Below are 21,971 nucleotides of genomic sequence, written 5' to 3' on the forward strand. Positions count from 1 at the left end.
CTGATTGATGGAATGAAACACATTCCTATGTTACTGCCATAGGGCAGACCTACCCATCCCACAGACACCCACACAAGGCAATTTTCCTTTGCTGATCTGCATTTGGAAAAGGCTTTTAAGTGGAGGAAAAGGTTTATAAATGGGAATAATAGGATGCAGAACGACCTTGATTTCTTTTTTCCTTACACAACAGTTCTGGGATAAAAGTGTTGAAACAAATAAAAACTTAATTAAAAACCTTGATGTCACATTTATTGTTGTGTCTCCTCTGCTGTGTTTTTCTCTAACTGTGTTTTTCTCTAATAAACCCAAGGGCACACAAGTTGGATAAGATACAGCAGTGTGCAGACATTTTAGAAAAATGTTTTCCAGTACCTCTTGTTCTACTATCCTTCAAAATACCATTGATTTGAGATTTGAAGGTCTCTAAAGTCCTCCTTGGTAACCAAACTACTTGCTACTAATTTATTCCTAGTGTCTATGGTTTTTTTAGTAAACCATATCTTCTTATATAATATGCTACCGTGGCTGTTCGTTTGTCTGTCCAGGATTTTAAATCACCTGTAGCTCGCAAACCGTTTGACCTATTAACCTGAAATTTGGTACACATATACTACATGACATCTACTATCTGCTTCTGGGCTGATGATTGACCTCCAAGGTTATTCCTCTTTTTATTTTTATTTTATTGTAGAATCAACTCTTGGCAGTGGCCGGCAGGGCAGCCGTACAGCACATACATACGAGCGTCATTCTCATTCCCTACCACCTTTGCCATCACTTCCCCTACCTCTTCATATCTTAAATCATTCTTGTGGCAGATTGAAGACTTATGTCCCAGCTTAAGTGAAAAATTAAGGAAAAAGTACTAAGTAATTGCAACACAAACACTGATTTAATCACTTTTAATGTGAAAAGATGCCGACGAAAGAAGATAAGAAGCGGGCTGCTATGGTGGAGCAAGGAAGTGCTGCTCAGGAAGCAGCAAGCGCATCAAGCTCTGAGCCAAGGAATGCTAAACGTACAGAGAAAGAGTATGAAAATGATGAATGCTCAGGTCAAGTGTATTCACTGCATGTTATCGTGCAGTGTGCCATTACTGGTGTAGTATAATGTCAGACGCTTTCACTTTATAATTCATATCTATTTAACACCTTAGTGCTTCCAGAACACAACTAGCAAAATATATGTCATGGAAAAGATCTCTAACTTCTATCAAATATGTCCAACATGTAATGTCTTCACCAGTCCCCTTGTTTTGAGCACTGTCACTATTCCCTTGAAGAGGTAGCCAGGACACAGGCTACTTTTCTCCATAAGAAACATCCTTTTCTGCTTACTCTATACATTGAGTATCGGCATGTTCCTTGGATATGTCACTCTGATTCAAACTAAATAGCTCAAATGGTTCCCTCCCCACCTTGTACCATTCATATGACCCCACCATATTCACATATGTTCAAATGTACTCACCAGCACTCTATCTCCAACTCGGAAGTCTTTGTCTCCCTTCTTCACTGAACCACTATCGGAGAGATTTGATCCAGACTCATTCCCAGTTTTCACAGAGCTGTTGAGAACATTTTCTCTCAAAGGCATAATGACACGTTGACCAGAGGTGACAGAGTTGTTTCCAGTGCCACCATGTAAGTTGACATTCTGAGCTGTGAGAGAGTCAGCAGTATGGGCCTCGGTGCCATCACCAACAGGCTGTCGGGTCAGTTTGGAGGGCCGGGTGAAGATACCTTGCATGGGAGAGCACTCAAAATATCGGACACCTCCCACTGAGCCATCATTTTTGCCCACTGGGTCATCCAGAACCACTCCTGCCCACTGTCCAGGGGCAAACTGAGTCTCACCAAGATAATGGATGCAACCGGGTTTCACTCCATTCACCCAAACGCGTTCCCTCAGTACAAAATCTCCCAAAACATCATCCCCAACCTCTGTTTGCTTGGAGCCAGCTTTATCTGTGGAAGCAGCTGATGTCAAGGACTGCTGTTTTGGAAGGGGTGAGCCAGAAGCTAAAAAAAAAAGAGACAGATACACTCATGAGACTGAAGGATTTCTTATAAAAGGCACTTTCAGTTTTGCATTATTTGCTTCACTTCATATATTGTCAAAACATCTAGAAAAACAAGGAGTATTTAGCCTCATCTACTTGTGTGTCCTGGTGCTTTGTCTAGACTCTAAATATATGTGTTTTTAAATTTACAGATTCATTGCATAAATAATACTCTTTATGTTATCAATTGTTAATGATGCACATGACAAGTGTTATCTCCTTACTGCATTTGTCTCAAGCCCACAACAAATTAAGGTCTTTCTGGATCTCACCTTTTCTAATAAAGAAAGATTAAAAAAAAAAGAAAATAGATTGTTTAAGCAGCAACGATCAAAACACAGTTAAATTTGACATCAATTATGACTATATTAAAATGCAGATATAGTCATGATCTGGCATTTACTTTTAATTTTTTATAGTTCCCTCTTAAGACTTGATTTTAGGGGTTTTGGAACTCAAGGAATCTGGCCCTCACTTGAGTTTTGAATCAGACGCATTTTTAATGGTGCTGATAATTAAATATATTCTCCTGTTGCACCATCTTCTTTTTGTTATGGGTGCCACTATTTTGATCTCCTGTAGTTGGGGATGTGTTTACAGGTGGTAGTTGATTTCTGGAAGAAGTTGCGCCGAATGACAAAATCAGCAGGATGACTTATAAGCCAGCAGCAGGCAGAGCTCATTGTTCAAGTTTGTAGACACAACCTTATACTTACCTTCATTGTTTGATTGTTTTAAAGAATTTCTGGATTTTGAACTCTCTGCTGCACCCAATTAAGATTTACATCTAATGTTTTTTGGCTTTTTTCACTATTCTGGTTTCTGGCAAGCCTGCTGTGATTATCTACTTATGATATTTGTCTCTCATCCTGGGCTGTGCTTACTAAATAATTTCTTTCCAGTGTTGGCCTTGGATGGCTATTTTTTTACAATCCATTACCTGATATCATCTATATTCAAAACGACTGTTTCCATATGCTTTCAGTACTCATACTGTTTAATTTAACTTACAATTTACAAAAATACATCATTTACACACTTCTGGGGTTGAGGAACTACTTGGAAACACACAATGGCAAAACAAAAACACTGGTGCTAAAAATAAAATGTGGTGTCTCTTCAAAGACAGTCCCACATAACATAACATTCTCCATTTGTTTAATTATATTCAAGGTCCTAGCGGTTTGCAACCAGTCCCCTGTGAAACTGAGTACAAGCCATGAACCCGCTTTGGACAGGGTGCCACTAACATTCATAGTCAAGTGGGGCAACCTAACCTACATGTGTTTAAATATGTAAAAGGACAACTAGAATTCTTCACAAACAACAACCAGTTCAACCAAGACCACTGGACCTGTAAGTCTCCTGTGTTATTGCACTTAGCATTTTCATCCAGGTAAAAGAATAAATATATTCCAAAACAAATAAAATGGAAAAGCAAAATAAACAGTCTAAATGAGTATACAAAGACATATTTAGACTAGACCAAAAAAAAGGGAATACGACTAAACAGATCACTCTACAGGAAGATTAAAATGAGCAAAAAACATGGCAAAAGAGGAATACTGCAACCTGTAACCAGAGAAAAAGCTTTGCAAAGTTTCAATAAGGAACTGGAAAAAAAGGATTTTTGACCTGTAAAACAAAGACCAGGCGGCACGGTGGCACAGTAGTAGCGCTGCTGCCTCGCAGTTAGGAGACCTGAGTTCACTTCCCGGGTCCTCCCTGTGTGGAGTTTGCATGTTCTCCCCGTGTCTGCATGGGTTTCCTCCGGGTGCTCCAGTTTCCTCCCAAAGTCCAAACGCATGCAGGTTAGGTGCATTGGTGATCCTAAATTGTCCCTAGTGTGTGCTTGGTGTGCCCTGCATTGGGCTGTCGCCCTGCCCAGGGATTTGTTCCTGCCTTGTGCCCTGTGTTGGCTGGGATTGGCTCCAGCAGACCCTTGTGACCCTGTGTTAGGATATAGTGGGTTGGACGATCGGTGGATGATAAACCAAGACCAATCATTTTTTTCTGTGGTAATTCAATAAAAAAGGAAAAAATAGTATAAAAAGTCACAAAGAAAATAGAATATGCAAGAAATTACAAATAAACTAAAGAAATATTTTGCGCAAGTATTTACTAAAAAAAGAAATATATGGAATACTTCATTCAGGCTTATGTAGAAATAAGCAATGTGTTGAAAGAAGTGTTTTTACTGATATTTGTTCTTCTCTGTAAAACATATGTTCTTAGGATGCAGGTCCCCAAACATAAACAAATTTTAATCAGTATTAAAAATGTATTAAAAATAAATAAATTATATAATTAATAACAAAAGTGATGCTAATGAACTTGAGGAAATACAAACACTTGTAGGAAAAAGATAATTTTTTTTCTTCAAAATTCACATTTTGACCTTTAGCGATTAAGACATCAAGCTTTAACCCTTTAAACTCAGCTTCATTTTTGTCCATTCTCTGCTACTTTGATTTAACTGGTTATAACTTTTTTATCATCCTTCATTCAACATTCATGTTCTACTACTAAAAATAAAGGTCAGATGTTTCTCTGTCAGAATTATTCTATTAGGCATGTTGTGCACATATGTTGCAGGAGAGTAAGTTGCAAAATTCAGTAACATTTTACCAAAAATGCACTTTGAATGTTTTTCTTATTTCCACTGATATTGGAATAAGCTTCCAATCACTATAAAAGTATCAGTGATTGTATCAGGAATATCCAGAAAAAAACTGTTATGAAATATCTACAAGTAATATGTCTAGTTTTACTGTTTTGAAGCAGTACAAAAAACACAATTTTGTTCTCCATTTTTAGTGTTTTGAAAAAGGTTTCCATAGCATACACATTCATGACCCCTGGCACTGTATAACTTTAAAAGGCAGATCTAACTGTCAGAGTTTATACAGTTGGTACAGAAATTACACTGTGTATCCAAATTACAACACCAATAGTTGCAAGATTCAAAAACATCTTTACAAAAAAAATCTGCAATATATAAAGTGGATTGTGGTGTCATTTAAAAGTTGAAACACCCCCTTTTAGTAGATAATAGTCTGTCCAACAAATTGTACACATTTGAATCAGGACATTTAAGAAAGCCATTGAGGGAGGTAGGGTTTAGGTGTTGCTGTGATACAATTTGGCCATCTTTCAGGAAACAAAGAAAAACCTGGTATCAAATTAAACAATATGGCACTTTAACTGCAAAACACTGAAATTTAATTATAGCAATGAGGAAACTAATGATTTTAAGAAGTTTTTTTTTTATTTGCATCATTGTTTTGTCTTACCAGTGGGTCCAAAACAATGGGGATGACTTTAAAGGATTAACAATTCTTTGCATACAGATTCATCTTTTTTCAGTAAGTAAACAGTATTTAAATCCTATATCATAAACTTTATAAGTACATACAGTACCTCAGAATAGCATTTTATAGGCACAAACTATAAGAAGGCCACATACCATATTCTACCAGAAAAACTTGTATTCTGTATTGTCAATTAACATACAAGTTTGAGAACAAGGCACTCTGCATACACCAAGTTGAAAAAAAAGGGAATTGTGTTAAAATACACTTGTGGGCATTGCAAAGTAATATTGCAGCACTGGTCAGCTTTTATTTTTTATGCTATTTAAGATTGTACCGTTACAATTTTTAAGTACTCATCTATGTTAATGGTCACAAAGTTCTAAAGAAATCCAATGTAACCTTCTCTGATTTTGTCCTGCTGTGTAGCTCATTAAACCAGAGGTTTCAATATCCTTTCCTGGTGCGCTAAAGTATTTTGGAATGTCAATCAGCACAAACCAAAGGTTGCTTAATTAATCTATTTATAGCATCATCTCTAACAGCTTTTAAGGTTTAGAAAACATTGCCAAGTAATACTTGATAATTTCAAGGTCAATATGGGCAGACCTAACTGGAGATAGCTGGCTTCATGTTTGGTGAATAGTTGCAAGTTGTCCCAGTGTGAGTTAATGCTGTCTGTTCAGCTCCAAATTGGTTAATGCTTCGAACCTGATGCTGCTGGGATAAACTTTGGCCCAAGCAAATTTATAATGTAAAAAGAAATTTTAGAAATAGATGGATGTCTACTTTTTCATAATAATCTTCTATCATAAAAATACATTTTTAAATGAAAGATCTACATTTGATGACTGAATCACAGCTCAATTCCTGTCATCACTGATGTGGAAACACTAACTCTTGGGAAGAATTACAGTAAGTACTGAAATGCTATACTCTGAGGGTTAACCGCTATACTTCCATTACTACTCATACTTGTTCTAAATCTTCCTGCTGACTAATTCTTATACAAATGAACAAGACACTGAAGTAGGATCCCCTCTCGCATTCAGTGTCATTCACCCCTATGTCTGGCGTGCTCATTGCTAATCGTTTGGATATAATTAAGAAAGCAATCTCCAGAGAAAAAGACAATTTAAATAGGAAATAGTAAAAAAAGCAAGCGTTACTTCTGAATTTCTTCTAAATGTAAATATCATACTAGATCAATTTTCATCCATCCATCCATTTTCCAACCCGCTGAATCCGAATAGGGTCACAGGGGTAGCTGGAGCCAATCCCAGCCAACACAGGGCACAAGGCAGGAACCAATCCCGGGCAGGGTGCCAACCCACCGCAGGACACACACAAACAACACCAAGCACACACTAGGGCCAATTTAGAATCACCAATCCACCTAACCTGCATGTCTTTGGACTGTGAGAGGAAACCGGAGCGCCCAGAGGAAACCCACGCAGACACGGGGAGAACATGCAAACTCCACGCAGGGAGGACCAGGGAAGCGAATCAGGGTCTCACAACTGCGAGGCAGCAGCGCTACCACTGTGCCACCGTGCAGCCCACTAGATCAATTTTCTAAATGCAAAATACGAGAAAAAAGGCCAGCTAATTAAAAATGAGATCAGTTACAAATGAAATGACTCCCACATTCTGAAACTGATTTAAACAAAAATCTGCATCATAGTGTCAGAGGACTGAACTTGAGGAATCCTCAGTCTAGAAAAGGAGTTCTCAAGTTCAATCCTGGTGCCCCAACCTGTGGCTGCAGCTTTTTGTCCCAACTAACTTCTTGTTTTAATTGGACCCCTGTCTAGGGGGCTAAATGCAAAAAAACGGTAAGCTAATTAAACAATGAGACCAAGTAGAGATAAAAATGACTCACTGAGTGTGAAACCGTTTGGAACAAAAATCCTTAGCTATTGGATGCCCCAAGGACTAACCTTGATGACCACTGGTCTGGCAGACAGTATATCAATATGAACCACAAGTCACTTTCAGTTCATTGTCTCTCATCTTGTATTTAAAATAAGGTAGTTCGCTGCAACAACCCACATTAAACTCTATTTTCTTGCTCAGGTTTGAAGTCCAGATCTTTTGACTTTGTTTTGACTGCTTCAACAGTATTTGGTATCTCTCCAGCTTTATTATCATCTGGGAATTGAAATACAAACTGGACAAAAGTAACCATCCTATTACAGATCCTTAAGTGAAGCAAATGATGATTTCCCACTCTCTCCTCTTACTTTTTGTGTCCTTTCCATTAATAGCTTACAGTCCATTTTTCTAATAGAAATAGCTTCTCGCCTCAGGGTTGATCATCCATATGGCAAATTAGTTAGCCAATAAAAGGTGTCATTTTGCTTGGCTTTTCTCTACATTCATAATGGCTAACACGGTACAACACCCTAGTACTACAAAACAAATTGAAAGTTGAAGAAGCATAAGTCAATTGGTTGAATGTACTGTTAAATTTGCCCATGCCTCTTCCCTTGCAGTTCTTTCCCAGCATCAGCCATTTATACAGATTTATGACTTTAAATCCAGACTTTAATGTATTCACTAATGTTTGTGGTTAACTAGACTTTATCTTTTTGAGATTTGTCTTATTCTATTATGTACTCTATTTTATTGCATGAAACAGAAGTTTCTTGTATTACTACTGTGATGAAGTTTCTTAGACTTTTCTGTACAGTACTTTCACCTGTTTTTTTCACATTTCATCTGCTCTTTCACTTTGGTTTTATTTTTTATTTTATGACATGTCTTCAAAATCTGGTGAGGTGCTTCAGTACTTCAATGAAATATAGCAATATTTTTTGTAATTATCAGGAAGAAAATGTATTATGTCAAGGGTATAAATAAAGTAGACTTAAAAAACAGCATAGAATTACATTTTTTGTATCATGGGGTAAGAAATCTAGGACATTGCCAAGACCCGACAACACTACAGTCAACACACAATTGGTTTTAAAATATGTCAATGAGCACTTTGCTTTGTTATTTCTTTTTTTTTATTTCAAATGAAATTTTGCCTCAAACCCTGGTAATAAAAACAGAAGCGAAATACTCAAGGTGAGAAGTAAGGAAGACATTCAGAGTTAAAACTAAACTTTAAAAAGTACAAGATTATCAAACATTTTCTCAGATATTTTGAAAATGAACATAAAGAGACTCAAGGAATTTAATTTAGTGTCCATTTATAAAACAAATGTCCTAAAATCTTTCATCAGGCCATAAAACCTTCTTCCAGCTGACTTCAAAGACTCCCATATACCCTCAGGAAAACTCTAGCCATGACGTCATGTGTATTTTTTGTCTTTGCCACTCTCACATAATGTTGTGACTGGTGAAGTACTCGGGCAACAGTTGTTGTCTGCACAGTCTCTCCAACCATAGCCACAGTAACTTATAAACTTCTTCAGAGTTTTCAATCAGTTTTTGTAGATGGCTTGCTCTAGCTGTGCCATACTCTTTCCATTTTGTACTAGTTTATTTAAAATTATCCCCAGGGATATTCAGTGACTTGGATATTTTCTTGTCTCCATCCACAGCTTGCGCTTTTCCATCACCTGTTCAGAGTTGCTTGGGGTGTTCTTTTTGTCTTCATTATTTAGATTAGGCCATCATACTGACTGACCACAAGTGTGGCCTTCCTGATAAGATGTATTTATAGTGCAATTGAAACCCCACACAGGATATCACCACTGAACTGTGTAACTTCTAAAACCACCTGCTGCTCCAGCGATGATTTAGGTGTGTCATATTATACTTATGCAATAAATAATTTTGTGTTTTATATTTGTAATTAATTTAGACCACTTTGCAGAAATCTATTTTCACTTTGACATTAAAGAGTCTTTAATGCTGTTGATCAATGTCAAAAAACCTAAATTAAATCCCCAGTGATTTAATGTTATATAACAATATAATGTGGAAACTTCCAAGGCACTGTACTAATGCTTTACAGAATGTGATATATTTGGAAAATATTTCTGTTACACCAACAATTCAGATCATATTATATGTGCCTTCTGAAAGTTTACGTTTTATATGGCAGTCTGGTAATGACACCAGATATGTTAATTCTCTTCTGATATTCCATCCAGCCATCCATTTTCTAACCCGCTGAATCCAAATACAGGGTCACAGGGGTCTGCTGGAGCCAATCCCAGCCAACACAGGGCACAAGGCAGGAACCAATCCAGGGCAGGGTGCCAACCCACCGCAGGACACACACAAACACACCCACACACCAAGCACACACTAGGGCCAATTTAGAATTGCCAATCCACCTAACCTGCATGTCTTTGGATGGTGGGAGGAAACCGGAGCGCCCGGAGGAAACCCACGCAGACACGGGGAGAACATGCAAACTCCACGCAGGGAGGACCCGGGAAGTGAACCCGGGTCTCCTAACTGCGAGGCAGCAGCGCTACCACTGCGCCACCGTGCCGCCCTCTTCTGATATTAATGAAATTTATTTTCTTTTTTATAGCACACATTTATTTCACTACTTTACACATTTTCAGATAGATAATCTTAATGCCATTAAAACTGCTGGAATCTAGTTGTTTCTAAAGCAAATGATGCTGAATGGATACTCACAACAGCTGCTGCACAGAAAGCACAACAGACTTGAGCTAAAATGCTCCAGTGGAGTCAGTATGTCATGTCAGGATCAGAGAGCCACTTCCACAGATTATCATCATTGTTGTTTGGCTTTATTTAGTAAACACGTTTATCCAAAATGACTGACTGACTAAAATCAATATGTACAGAATATATTTTGGCAGTTTTCACTGTCACTTTATCTGAATAGGTATTGAAGATAAGCAGCAGAAAGAAAATGATTAAACGAAGACAAATGCACTCGCTGACACAGAAAAATGTTTAATCAGTAAGCCGGGTCAGGCATCTTTACAAAAATGAAGACAGTGTTGCAGAATTTTTCAAATGTTGATTCAACCATGCTAACTAGACCATTTCCCTTAAAATAAGAAAATTCAGCACATTATTTGAAAACGATGCACACTATATTTAGTTTATTGTTGCCCTTTTAGCAATATTTACCTATGCCAAGATAAACTTTCAGCCAAGTTTTTAATAGTTTGTTTTCCTAAAGCCTCCCTGAAAATGTAAACTCCTTAGAGCTAAAACTAAAACTGAACTTTGGTTCAACTCTATATAACACTAACAGAAAGAACTAACTCTAAAGTTTAGTCTGTGTAGGACAACACACGCAATGAACCAAAAAACTTGGACAAAGGCTTGATGCTAGAACGGAATGAAAAGAATCCAAAATATATAGATTTTTTTACTCTAAGTAACATGTACTTAACGCCAAAAAAAGCAAAAGCCTAGAAGCAAGAAAAGGCAAAAGGAAAGTTGGGGGAGAAAAACAAATTCACAATACCAGGAAAAGATTAGAAATATTGATTGTCAATCCGATTAATATTAGACAAAAATCTTTGTTGAACAATTAAGAAAGGAGCTTGGAAATCAAAAACACTCCAAAAAAATTAAAAGATCACTAGGCAGAGAATGATCATTTTCATGTCTAAAACCTGCAACTAGGATACCATATATTTTGTGCCACCACCTTAAAGCAGTGTTTCCCAACCTCGGTCCAGGGGCACACTGTGCCTGCAGGTTTTTGTTCCAACCACCTTCTGTTTTTAATTGGACTCCTGGGCTAATTAAGTGATGTGTTATTTCCCAAGTTCTGTGTTTTGGGAACAATATAGAAATTAGAAAACTAAGTTTGGTAAAAAAAACATATATGTGGCCGTGATGCCCCTTAACCACATCTGCCAGGGGGACAAGGGTGGGAAGCCCTGAATCTCCCCCTGGATGCTAGATGCCAGCCTCCCTGGGTTGCAGCAGTGCCTCAGACTTCCCCAGGCTGCATGGAGTTCTGTGCAGCTGTGTGGGGTTCTGCAGGCGCCGCCAGGGGGTGCTGCTGGTTTCACCTTACCCGGAAGCACCTGGAGCACTTCCGGGTACCCAATAATGGGGAGCCAGCGACCACCTCTCAGCGGCCAGAGTCGGGAGGAGGAGGACAAAGCTTGCTGAAGAAGAGGAGTGGTGGTGAGAGAAGAGAGTGTTTTGTGGTGGTTACTGTGCTTGGGACTATGTTGTGGTTTGAGGGATTACGAGGAAGTCGTGACCTCCAGCTGAAGAAAATAAATGTTTGGTTTATTTTTAAACGTGCCTCCGTGTCCAATTTGTGTTGGGTCTGGCGCTATATAGCATCTTCTTACAATATATATATTAAAATGTACCAAGCAGTTATATGGGAATAATGTATTTTTTTCTTTTTAACAATATTTTCATCTTGATTTTCATTCTACTTTTCTAGGTGTTCTAATTGTTTAATTAATCCATTATTTACTAATTAGTGGGTCTGATGCTAAAGTACTTGCAGCCTTTGATTATTCAGTGTTGTTTGCCAGAATGTCTGCTCGGCTCATTTTAATTGTCATTAATAAGATACAAAGAAGGAGAAAAACTGCACAGAGAAAGGGCAAAATATAATGAAATCAACAAAAGAGAGTTAAGCATTTAAATCTATAGCAAAAGCAAAAATATTTCTAAATGTCTTATAAATGTAAAAATCATGCTGCTATGCTTTTCTGAATGTAGAATAAAAGAAAAAGAATACTAGCTAATTAAATGAGATCAGTGCTATTAGGTGTTGTCACTGATTAGGAATTTGGTTGGAACAAAAACCTGCAGCCACAGTGTGCCCCCAGGACCGAGGTTGGGAAACGCTGCCTTAAATAATGTTGCTTTGCTGAACATAACTGGTGATGTCACACCTAATCAGACAGGCCACTTGACCAGCAATGGAGCCATTTCTAAAAAACAAATAGGCTACACCCAGTCTAGTGTAGTGCAAGATGGGTTTGACCTTGATAAATTCAAACTTTTCAAAATGGAGGCATGAGGAGGTCATCTTAACAAGGATAAAAATAAATCATATGTATCTAACTCTAAATGTTAGACATCGTTATTATTAAAATATTTCTATGAAAAACATGCTCTCAGATTTTTCAGTTAAAGAAGACAGAAATTTTGAGGTAAGGTAGTTACATGCACTAATCATGGTGACAGAGTGGTGTCATGTTGACCAGGACAAGTAGGAGTTTTACTGTATTCTGTACACATAACAACAATGACCGCATTCATTAATAAACATATAACATTATAAACAAGAAATGTCAAATGTGTAAAATAAACTCTAAGCAGCAAAAAGCCCAATTTACAACATTCACAGCTCAAGGGTGTGATAGTAGACAGCATTATGAGTTCTGAATATTGCATATAGCATTTATAACTGATGAGTTAGTTCGATGAAATTGAGAAATATTCAGGAACTTTGCCAAACTCAGCAAAATGCCATGAAGCCAATGGAGAAGGAGGAGCTAAATTATAATGATGCAAAGGTCTTTTAAGGCTCCCTGAGGGCTAGGGAAATGTCTGCCAACAATTACTGGGGACAAAAATGTGACCTGAGGTGTGAGACAGCAGTGCTTACCAATACACCACTGTGTCTTAAAAAGAAAAAGATGCAGACATACAACAAATGGCTACACACTAGCAATAAGTTAAATAAATAAATAAATATACAGTATATTTATATATATAAAACAGCAGCCACAGAGTTCCAATTTTCAAAGTACACATTTGCCATGCCATGAAGTGCTGCTGTTGGCCAGACTTACTGTATTGTTTGAAGTTATGGATCCACAGCTAGAACTTCCTTTTTGTTTCAGATCTATCTGCTTCTAACTTTTTTTTTTAATCAAGAAGAAAAAAAGGCCTTGTAAATAGTAAAATATCTTGATTTATACGTAATTATTATTTCACAGGGTCTCATGTGTTTTCTGACTTGGGAAGAAGAAGAAGGACGAGCACTCCTTTATGGCTGTGCTATATGGCTAATTATGCATGCATTCGACCAGGACACAAGTTTAACTACGTGACATGTGAGTGAGCGCACGGTGATAAGTGTTACATATTTGGTGGTATTACTCATAATATTCTTATTATGGTCATCTAAAGTACCCATCAAAAGAAAACAGAGAACTGCAAGTTTTTTGTTTTTTTTTTAATGCATGTGAGAAGCAAATCTAGCTGGAGTACAGATTGGGTTGTGGCATTACACATGCACAAAGCAGATTGGGCAGCAGTGTAAAATGTGAGGTGACAGTACACTACAGAAAGTTCTGTGCATAGTTCAGCGTGTCTCAACCTTTAAGTATTTGCGACCCGAGTTTTCATAACAGTTTTAATCACACCCCGCCTAACATTTTTTTGAAATGTAGATGCATATTTTATTATACTTACTTAACTTTTATCGACATTTATCTAACTCTATATTTATTGTTCTAGTATCAGAATGTAGTTTAAGTTAATTTGTTTTGGTTTCAACAGATGCTTTTTTCCTATTTTTGATTCTTGTTTTCTTTTTTTCACATCTTTGCGACCCCTACGGGGGCCCACCCCACAGGTTCAGAACCACTGGCATAGTTGGTACAGCTCTGTGATGTAACACTAGCCACGCAAAATATTATGAGGCACTGGGCACATGGCGAAATTCCAGAAAAATATTTGGTCAACAAGATCACCAATGAGCACATCTTATTTGCTGTAAAAATGGTAAAGTGAAATTTGCAGATTAACATTAATAATAACATGATGGTGTGATTTATAAATGTCATTAGTATATTAATATAAAATATGTATTTTTTCAGCTGTAGTCAGAACATTGACATTGTCCAATCCTACCACTTGTTCTCTGTTGCAATACTGCAAGTCTTCATTATTTTTAGGCTGGATTACTGTAAATCTTCTTTCGTGTTTTTTTTTTTCTGCTATCACAGTTATTACTTAGATCAAATTGTTGACCTGTCATGTCAATTATCCTTAAAACCTAGCCTGCCTGTGATCATAGCTTTCCTTGTATCAACATGACAAACATCTGAGCTCTTTAGACCCTAGTATTCTCAGGTATTCTTAGTAAATGCTAATCCATGTAACTTTTTCTCAAGTCTGTCAAGAAAATCCATGAACATTTCCCTCTTACATTTCAAGGTTTTGGTTTTACAGGCTCTTCCATAAATACCACACTGAAATTCACTCATATGTCTTGTTTATCAACTCTTATTGTTTACTCCTAGGCACATTCATCTAACTGTTACATTTGCAGATGCTTCTTTGTGTTTCTCTATATGCCTGTGATTAATTTTATATCGAAACCATGTCTGAAGTGCTTCCCAGATGGTAGGAGGTTGCCAGAGACAATGCAGCATTAATATGGCAAAAGATACAGAGAAGTACTACTTCTATAGAATAAACTTCTATTAGAAGGTAAGACCCACAACTATCAGGGGAGATAGCAACTTGAAGGTGTGGAAAGAGAGTGACCACTAAGAGTCGGTAGACTCTATTTTGAATGAAGTTCTGGAATTGCAACAGGGAGGTGTACCAGTACAACTGAGAGAGCAATGACCAAGGTAGTGTCTGAGCAGATAACAGGATGTTAACAGGTGGGCAATTTAACAGTTCACAGGAATGCCTGTCCCTCTATTCAGAATGACAGAGGAGCCATGGAGATCTTGTAAGTGGCCACGATAGTTTTAGGCTGAGAGATGGTAGTGAACAGCTCAAAGCTGAGAGAGTGGGGACTCTGCTGCTCAATAAAGGAAAAAAACAGCATTTAGGCTGCCATAGAGACTCTTCCATTTAAATACAACAAGGAATTCTAGTCTGGTGTGCCTTGGGCTGCCTCTAACCTAAGAAGTGAATCCAGCAAGAGGATTTTGTTAATGTTCCTTTGTTGGGTGAACTTAGAAATCTTACTATGATACTATGGAATATACAATAAATGCTATTCTTAAGATATGTTTATCTTAAGCAGATGAAGCACATCATACTAGGATATGCTATCTGCAAAGAAAAGCCATGTGCCTTTGTACTGCTGATCAACATCAAACAGAACAGCCACTACAGCTGCTGTTGTAAAATGTGCACCAGTCAAACAAGGCCTTCTCCTGGCAGCTCCTGCACACTACTGCTAACTGCTGGGAAATTAAGTTCTTTTTGTAGTACCTTTCCCAATACTCCCAATAATGGACTTGTTTTTTTTAAAAAAAAAACCAATAACTGATAAATGTAGAAACAAGTGGAATAAAAAAACTCTGAGTTCATAGATTTTAAAATAGATAATACCCTGAAGACAAATAAAACCCCTGGCCCTGATGGGATCTTACCAATTGTATTGAAAGAAATGAAACATGTTATCTATAAACCCCCATTAGGCATATTTCAGCAGTCATTTCAGAAAGGAGACGTACCTGAGGACTGGGGACTGCAAACCCCCTGAGTGTAGGAACATAAGTTATGTCTGGGTATTATAGTGAGAAAATAGTAAACCAGGGGATGATCAACTACAACTGAGAAGCAGTCAGACAATAAAACTGGTCAGAAACCAAGAACAAATTGAGGAGACGAAATGCAAAGCTAAACAAAGCTAAAGTCAGACCCACAAACCTAGCATTAGAGCCTACTTGAAAATAGAAATTACTAAAACTACACTAAAGGAAAGTTGATTTTGAATTGTACCCACCTATAGATGATGCATACTGTGACCATTGTGTCATGTCATATATACACTGTCACATCCATGATGTCATCAGTACAATGATTGTGGTCACGTGACACCTCCAAAACATGTCTGGTTTTTGACTTGTCACATGTTTTGTTCTTGTGAATATTTTTTTTGAATCAGTGTACATAAGTTTTTAAATTATTTTTAAAAGACTCACTGGCAGTTTTTTTATTTCCAGCCTCCACTATTTTGTCTTGTGATAGCCATTTTGCAACTATGGATGCCAGGAAATATGATACACATTTCCTGTCAACCATCATGCTGTCGAGTCAGTATAAATATGCCAGATGGAACTGTATTTATTGGAGTCTGACGGATTCCAATAAAACACGTGGTGAGTGTGTTTTCACATTTTCCTTATTTGCCTGACTTGTTGATTTTCTTTTTCAGTTATGGTTCTTAGATTCAATTAGTTTTAATGTTGTCACTCTTAGTCTTCTAGTTATGTTCCCTTGCCTGTTTAAGTGACTTCTCTCTGGTCATTCCATTTGTTTGAATTGTGTAAATAAACAAAACAAGACATGGGCAAAGATAAACTCTGTCAAATTAAATCAAAATGAAAAAAAACACAGGTGGACAACCATAAAATACACAAAAATACACTTAAAACAATGTTTTAATATAACAGTAAGAGCGTCCTGTATTCCGCAGCCTAGTTTAAATTTACTTCAAGGCCTTCTTGAGTGTAGGAGGACAGTTTGGGCAAAGCTAATGGCAGGAGTAATAGGTTAGGATTACGACAGAAAAAAAGTGGGAGGTGAGAAAAGCAGTATTTGGTTGTACATTAAAAGTACCGGACCAGAAACTCAAGGATCCAACTCTGTGTAGTTAGACCCTGGGGGCAGTTAGGATTGGATGTGTTTATCTTTTTTGATGCATCGAGTTCCTTATTTTTACGTCCCTTTATTCAAGACGTGGAGAGATGCCACAAGCCATATCTTACACCTGTACAGTATATGAAAGTTGCATATCAAGATTTAGGACAGGCAAACTAAGAGCCTGTGCTAAGACTAGTATGAAACAGAATGAAAAGTAAGGCAAACAACTTTATAACTTATTAAATCATTTAATCACCTTCATAAGCACCACATCTGCCTCAAACATAATTATTCTCTGACAGTTACTTTGAGTCTGCAAATACAATATGGAGATTCTTAATCATCCATCACACCATTCTGAAGACACAGCAGTGCATATCAGTGAAATGTGCTAAAAAATTTGTTTAAAATACACGCAGCGCAGTGGCACAATGGTTGGTGTTGCTGCTTCACTGCTCCAGGTATATTAACTGACTTAAAAGGTGAGACAGTAGTTTGGTGTGGAGAACCAGTAGGATGAGACACGGTCAAAAATTGCACAAGGTTTGTGACATAAAAACGGATTGCACTATTACCAAAACCAAAGATCTTGCATAGCAAAAAATGTCTAGAATCGGAGACATTATAAACAACAAATGCTCATGGCATTCTCCAAACTCAGAAACAGCAACTAAAAGCCATCATGTCATTAACATCAGACACTGCAAGCCACATGACCACGGACCACTGACACCAGGGAACCGCATGACCACACACCCCAGCAACCAGGACCCTGTGTTATGGCTCACAAAATGGTGTAGCCCATATGGAAGACAAAATGGCAAAGCAAAAGGTACAGAAATAACTTCCAAAACCTTAAAGAAATTTTTTTCTGTATTTTTACATGAACATTTCAAATTTCCATATTCCAAAACATGTATTTAGGTCAATAAGTAAATTTGTACATTCAGATGACAGCTAAAACAAATTAAAAAAGAACCAAATCATAACACTAGGAGATTGGGTTTTGTATAAGACCTGGTTGCTGTATCTGCGGTGGGCTAGTGCCCTGCCCGGGGTTCGTTCTTGCCTTGTGCCCTGTGCTGGCTGGGATTGGCAGACCTGTCCCTGTGACCCTGTGTTAGGATATAGCGGGTTGGACAATGACTGACTGACTGGTTGCTGTTTAGGTGGAATTTCTACTTTATCCCTGTTCCTTTATTCCTTTCCTTCCACACACAATAGCAAACTTGTTAGATTACCTGACCCAGAGTGTGTGAGTGCTGGAGTGTGACTGAGCATGTCCTATTACAGTCTGGCATCGTGTTCAAAGATGGTTTGTGCTCTGCGACCAGAGCTGCTAGGATAGGCTCCAACTGCCATATGTCTCTGAACTGCGCCGCTTCAGTAACAACTGGATGGACCCCTTCAAAACTCACTGTCTCTAGTAATAAGTTGTAGGAAGGAAACAGGGTCACCTTACTAAAGGAAAAAGATTATCAAGTATTTGAAAACAGTGGCATTCAAATCTCAGTTCCCTATTCCTGAAAATGTGTGAGGTAACTTGTAATTTTTTATATATTACACTTTACAGCATGTCTAAACAGTCTTGTAACCATCTAAGTGTCCTGCTGCCAGAACATTTCTGAGGCAAACAGACTAGATTGTATTAATATCTGATCTTCCATTCTCTTTATGTCACTGTGCGTTTCATTGTTGGCTTTTTGGGCATACGACAAGGGTGTGAATTGAATTCTTTGCTTGGTGTTACAGGCGCCACTGTGTTGCCATGACGATGGAGGGTGCTAATAAAATACGAGAAAGGAGAACACAGGCTTCATTTTCCTTTTGTGCCCTGAACGCTCCCATTGGGGTCGCAAGCTCTGAATTCCAATGTTCCCCAACAAAGGAGACGTTCATCTGGCTCTTGGAGATGCTTGGTGGAGACCGCCACGTGTCACCAGGGGCACGCAGAACAGAGCTGCACCATGGCATCCTTCACACAGAATCACACATCCAAGTGAGAAACAGCTACAATGCAAGCATAAAGTTTAACTTTAAAAGACAACAATATTAACTTATTTAACAAATACTATTTTTTTACTAGGCTGTTACTATTTTAGGAAAAGGGTACCCATGTATCACATACAGGTTTCATTCTAAATTATGTTTAATACTTTTACGGCAAAGTATAAGAAAGAAAAGGTAACAAACATGCAAGTAAGAATTTCACTGCACTCCGTACGTGTGACAATAATGACCCTATAAAGCTATAATTCACACCTCAAACACACAGAACAAGGGTCCAAAAAGGCTATGGTGCAGCTAATTTGGCCTCAACCTTCTGATATCTGTTTAACTTTCTTCACAGAGCAATACTGCCTGTCACGTGTAGGTTTGCTGCATTTCAAAAACACAGAAGAAGAATTAGAAATATTGTCTACAAACAAAAGTAAGCTGGATTGTCTGGTCACAAGAAGCTGAAATTATCCCTTTCCTAGTCTCTTGGCTTAGTGGAACAGGAAATGATTTTACCACTCTTCAAAGCTGGCAGAGAGAATCCAGCAAAAGAATTGTGAAGATACAGCATGCCTGACAGCCCCCTACTGATTTCAAAGGTGCAAAAGAGCCTTGTTGTACTAACTGCATGAGAGATATAAAGACAGCCATTATGAAAATACAGCAGGGAATTAACAACACAGATGAATTTTTAATTGTTGCTACTCTGGATGGACTGTGACCTTTTCATTTCAATGACTAGTAAATCTTGTATCATTAACTTCCAGAAAAAGCAGCTCAGTGGTTTGTGTTGTCATCTCACCCTTCAGAAGACCTGGGTTTGAATTTTGGATTGTGCTTTTACTGCCCTATGTCTTGCGCTCACACATCCCAATGGTGTGTATGCACAATTAATTATTATCTGACATCCTGTGCAGGATTAGTTACTGCTTTGTGTCTTATATATAAACGTCTACGCATGAAAGTGTGTGTGTCTGTCTGTCTGGCCTGAAAGTGTGAGGCTACAGCATGAAGCTCAAAGAAAGTGAAACTGCTGAGAAAAGACAGAAATTCGCTTAGCCGCTAATACACAAGCGAGATGAGCACATTGGCCAAAACGGTATCCCTTTTAATTTTCCTCCAGCCGCTAATACACAAGTGAGGTGAGCACGTCGGCAAAATGAAACCTCAGAAGAAAGAGACGATAACTTTCAAGAATGTAACTGTTCAATCCCTTTCTCTCAAGTCTGTTGCGCCCAGTACTCTGAAGACTAGATCTCTACAATCCAGCAAATTGAAAAAAAGGATTTTTACAAACTGCAAGAAACATCTTACTATGGTTGGCATTTTGTAATGAAGCCATTGCATAAAAATAGTTGTAAACATTGCTGTTTTCAGCCACTATGAAATGGCCTACATTAAAAAAAAAAAACACATCAGATAATCCGATACCTGCTACTGTAATACCAGTTACCTAAAGTCAGAAAGAATACTAGTCAGAAAGCATTGTGTAGCACAGGACCCAAATTGCCTCACATTAATTGGGCCTGAGACTGTCCTAGACTCTAAAAATGGGCAAGTACAGTACACTAAACAAAAGTCAGAGAATCATTGCTGTGCATGCATATTTTAGCCAAACTATCAGATCAAACACATGTATGCAAGCATGTCTTCACAAATTGACACTGTCCAAAACATACCTGGGCCACACAAATGTTTTATTACCAAAGAATGTTTTTGCGGGTGCACGTCACCCACGTAGCCAGTCCCATAATCCAGTTACTGTGTGGTTGACAGAATCAGGACCAAAGAATCCTGCTCAGAGCGCTCATTACCACGACAAAAACAACAGCCTTTTTTGGCCATAATTATCACCTGCTTTGTGACTAGTGTAATGCGTAAAGAAAAGGGAAATTACAGACCACTGCACAAAGAATTTTGTTTTACATTATCTGAGGATTTGTCATTTTACCTTCCTACTTGCTCTTTATATTTATAAGGGATGTGCATTGTAGTTTATAGCACTTGGCTTAAGAGATTTCTTTTTTTCAATTCGGTTTATTTTACAAGCTTTTGTAATAATGCAAATAACACAATTCTTTCATCTAAATCAAATAAATTTTTACCTTAAAACAAAGATTGACAAAATGTAGTGTTTGATGTAATAATAGAAATGTCATGTATACATTAACAAACGACTCACTATGAAAGTGGAATATAATGAAAGAAATATTAAAATATAAAAAATAAACATCAAGCAGTAAATACATATTCAAACTGTCCTGCGTCAGTTGCATTGTGAAATAGGCTTAAGAGTGCTTATGTTGGATTATCCAATGTAATAATTTTCTTTCTTATTTTCACTGTCCTATAGACTTTGTTTTACAGAACGTGCTCTCCTGGTGCGGAGGAACATCGACAAACCTTACCGGAGTGCAGTGGTCTCCCATGAGCGCCTGGGACGGTGCGGTGTCAAGAGAGGCCACGCCGAGGCAGCTGCCTCGGACAGACAGGACTTGGGAGGTAAGTTGCCTGCTTGCTGGAGGCCGGCCCTGGGGGGCCGAGCGCGTTTTGTGTTTTGTAGGCAGCGTGTTGACTCTGAAGAAGTGAGGCACTGTGTTGTGGCCAGGACTTTTGGGAACTTTGGGGTCTGTGTGGCACTTTTGTAAATATGGCACTTCGTAATAAACGTGTTGTGGGTGACATTGACGTGTCTGCCTGTCTGTGTCTGGGCCACGCACACATACATACTGTACATATACTGTATACTGTATAAACTATCTGTGGTACTTCAGGAAATTTCCTAAGAGACGGCTATCTGTTATAGCGCTGTTGGTTAATCAGATATATCAGAAGTACTATATAACTAACTGTTTTTTGTATATAACACTTTTTTTTACCAAGGGCTAATATTATCAGCAGGCAGTGTGGTTAAGGCTTTGGACCAAGGACTTTAAACATTAAGGCTACAAGTTCAAATCCCACTACTAAAAAAGTGTGACCAAGTACAAGTCACTTCACCTGCCTGTGTTCCAATTGGAGAAACAAAGGAAATGTAACCAATTGTATCTCCTATGTTGTAAATCACCTTCGATAGAGGCATCAGTCAAGTAATAATAATAATAATA

General features: G+C 38.0%; 1 protein-coding gene across 2 annotated transcripts in view; it reads right to left on the bottom strand.

The window, feature by feature from the left end:
- The window catches only part of clip2 (CAP-GLY domain containing linker protein 2), a 112,933-nt gene that overhangs the window by 54,249 nt on the left and 36,713 nt on the right, over window positions 1–21,971 (bottom strand). For both annotated transcript variants that reach the window (XM_039756633.1, XM_039756632.1), the window contains exon 3: window positions 1,474–2,024. In XM_039756633.1, coding sequence (XP_039612567.1) covers window positions 1,474–2,024 — 551 coding nt within the window. The remainder of the gene's footprint in view (window positions 1–1,473; window positions 2,025–21,971) is intronic.

The sequence above is a fragment of the Polypterus senegalus genome, chromosome 6, assembly GCF_016835505.1.
Source record: "Polypterus senegalus isolate Bchr_013 chromosome 6, ASM1683550v1, whole genome shotgun sequence".
Taxonomy (NCBI): domain Eukaryota; kingdom Metazoa; phylum Chordata; class Cladistia; order Polypteriformes; family Polypteridae; genus Polypterus; species Polypterus senegalus.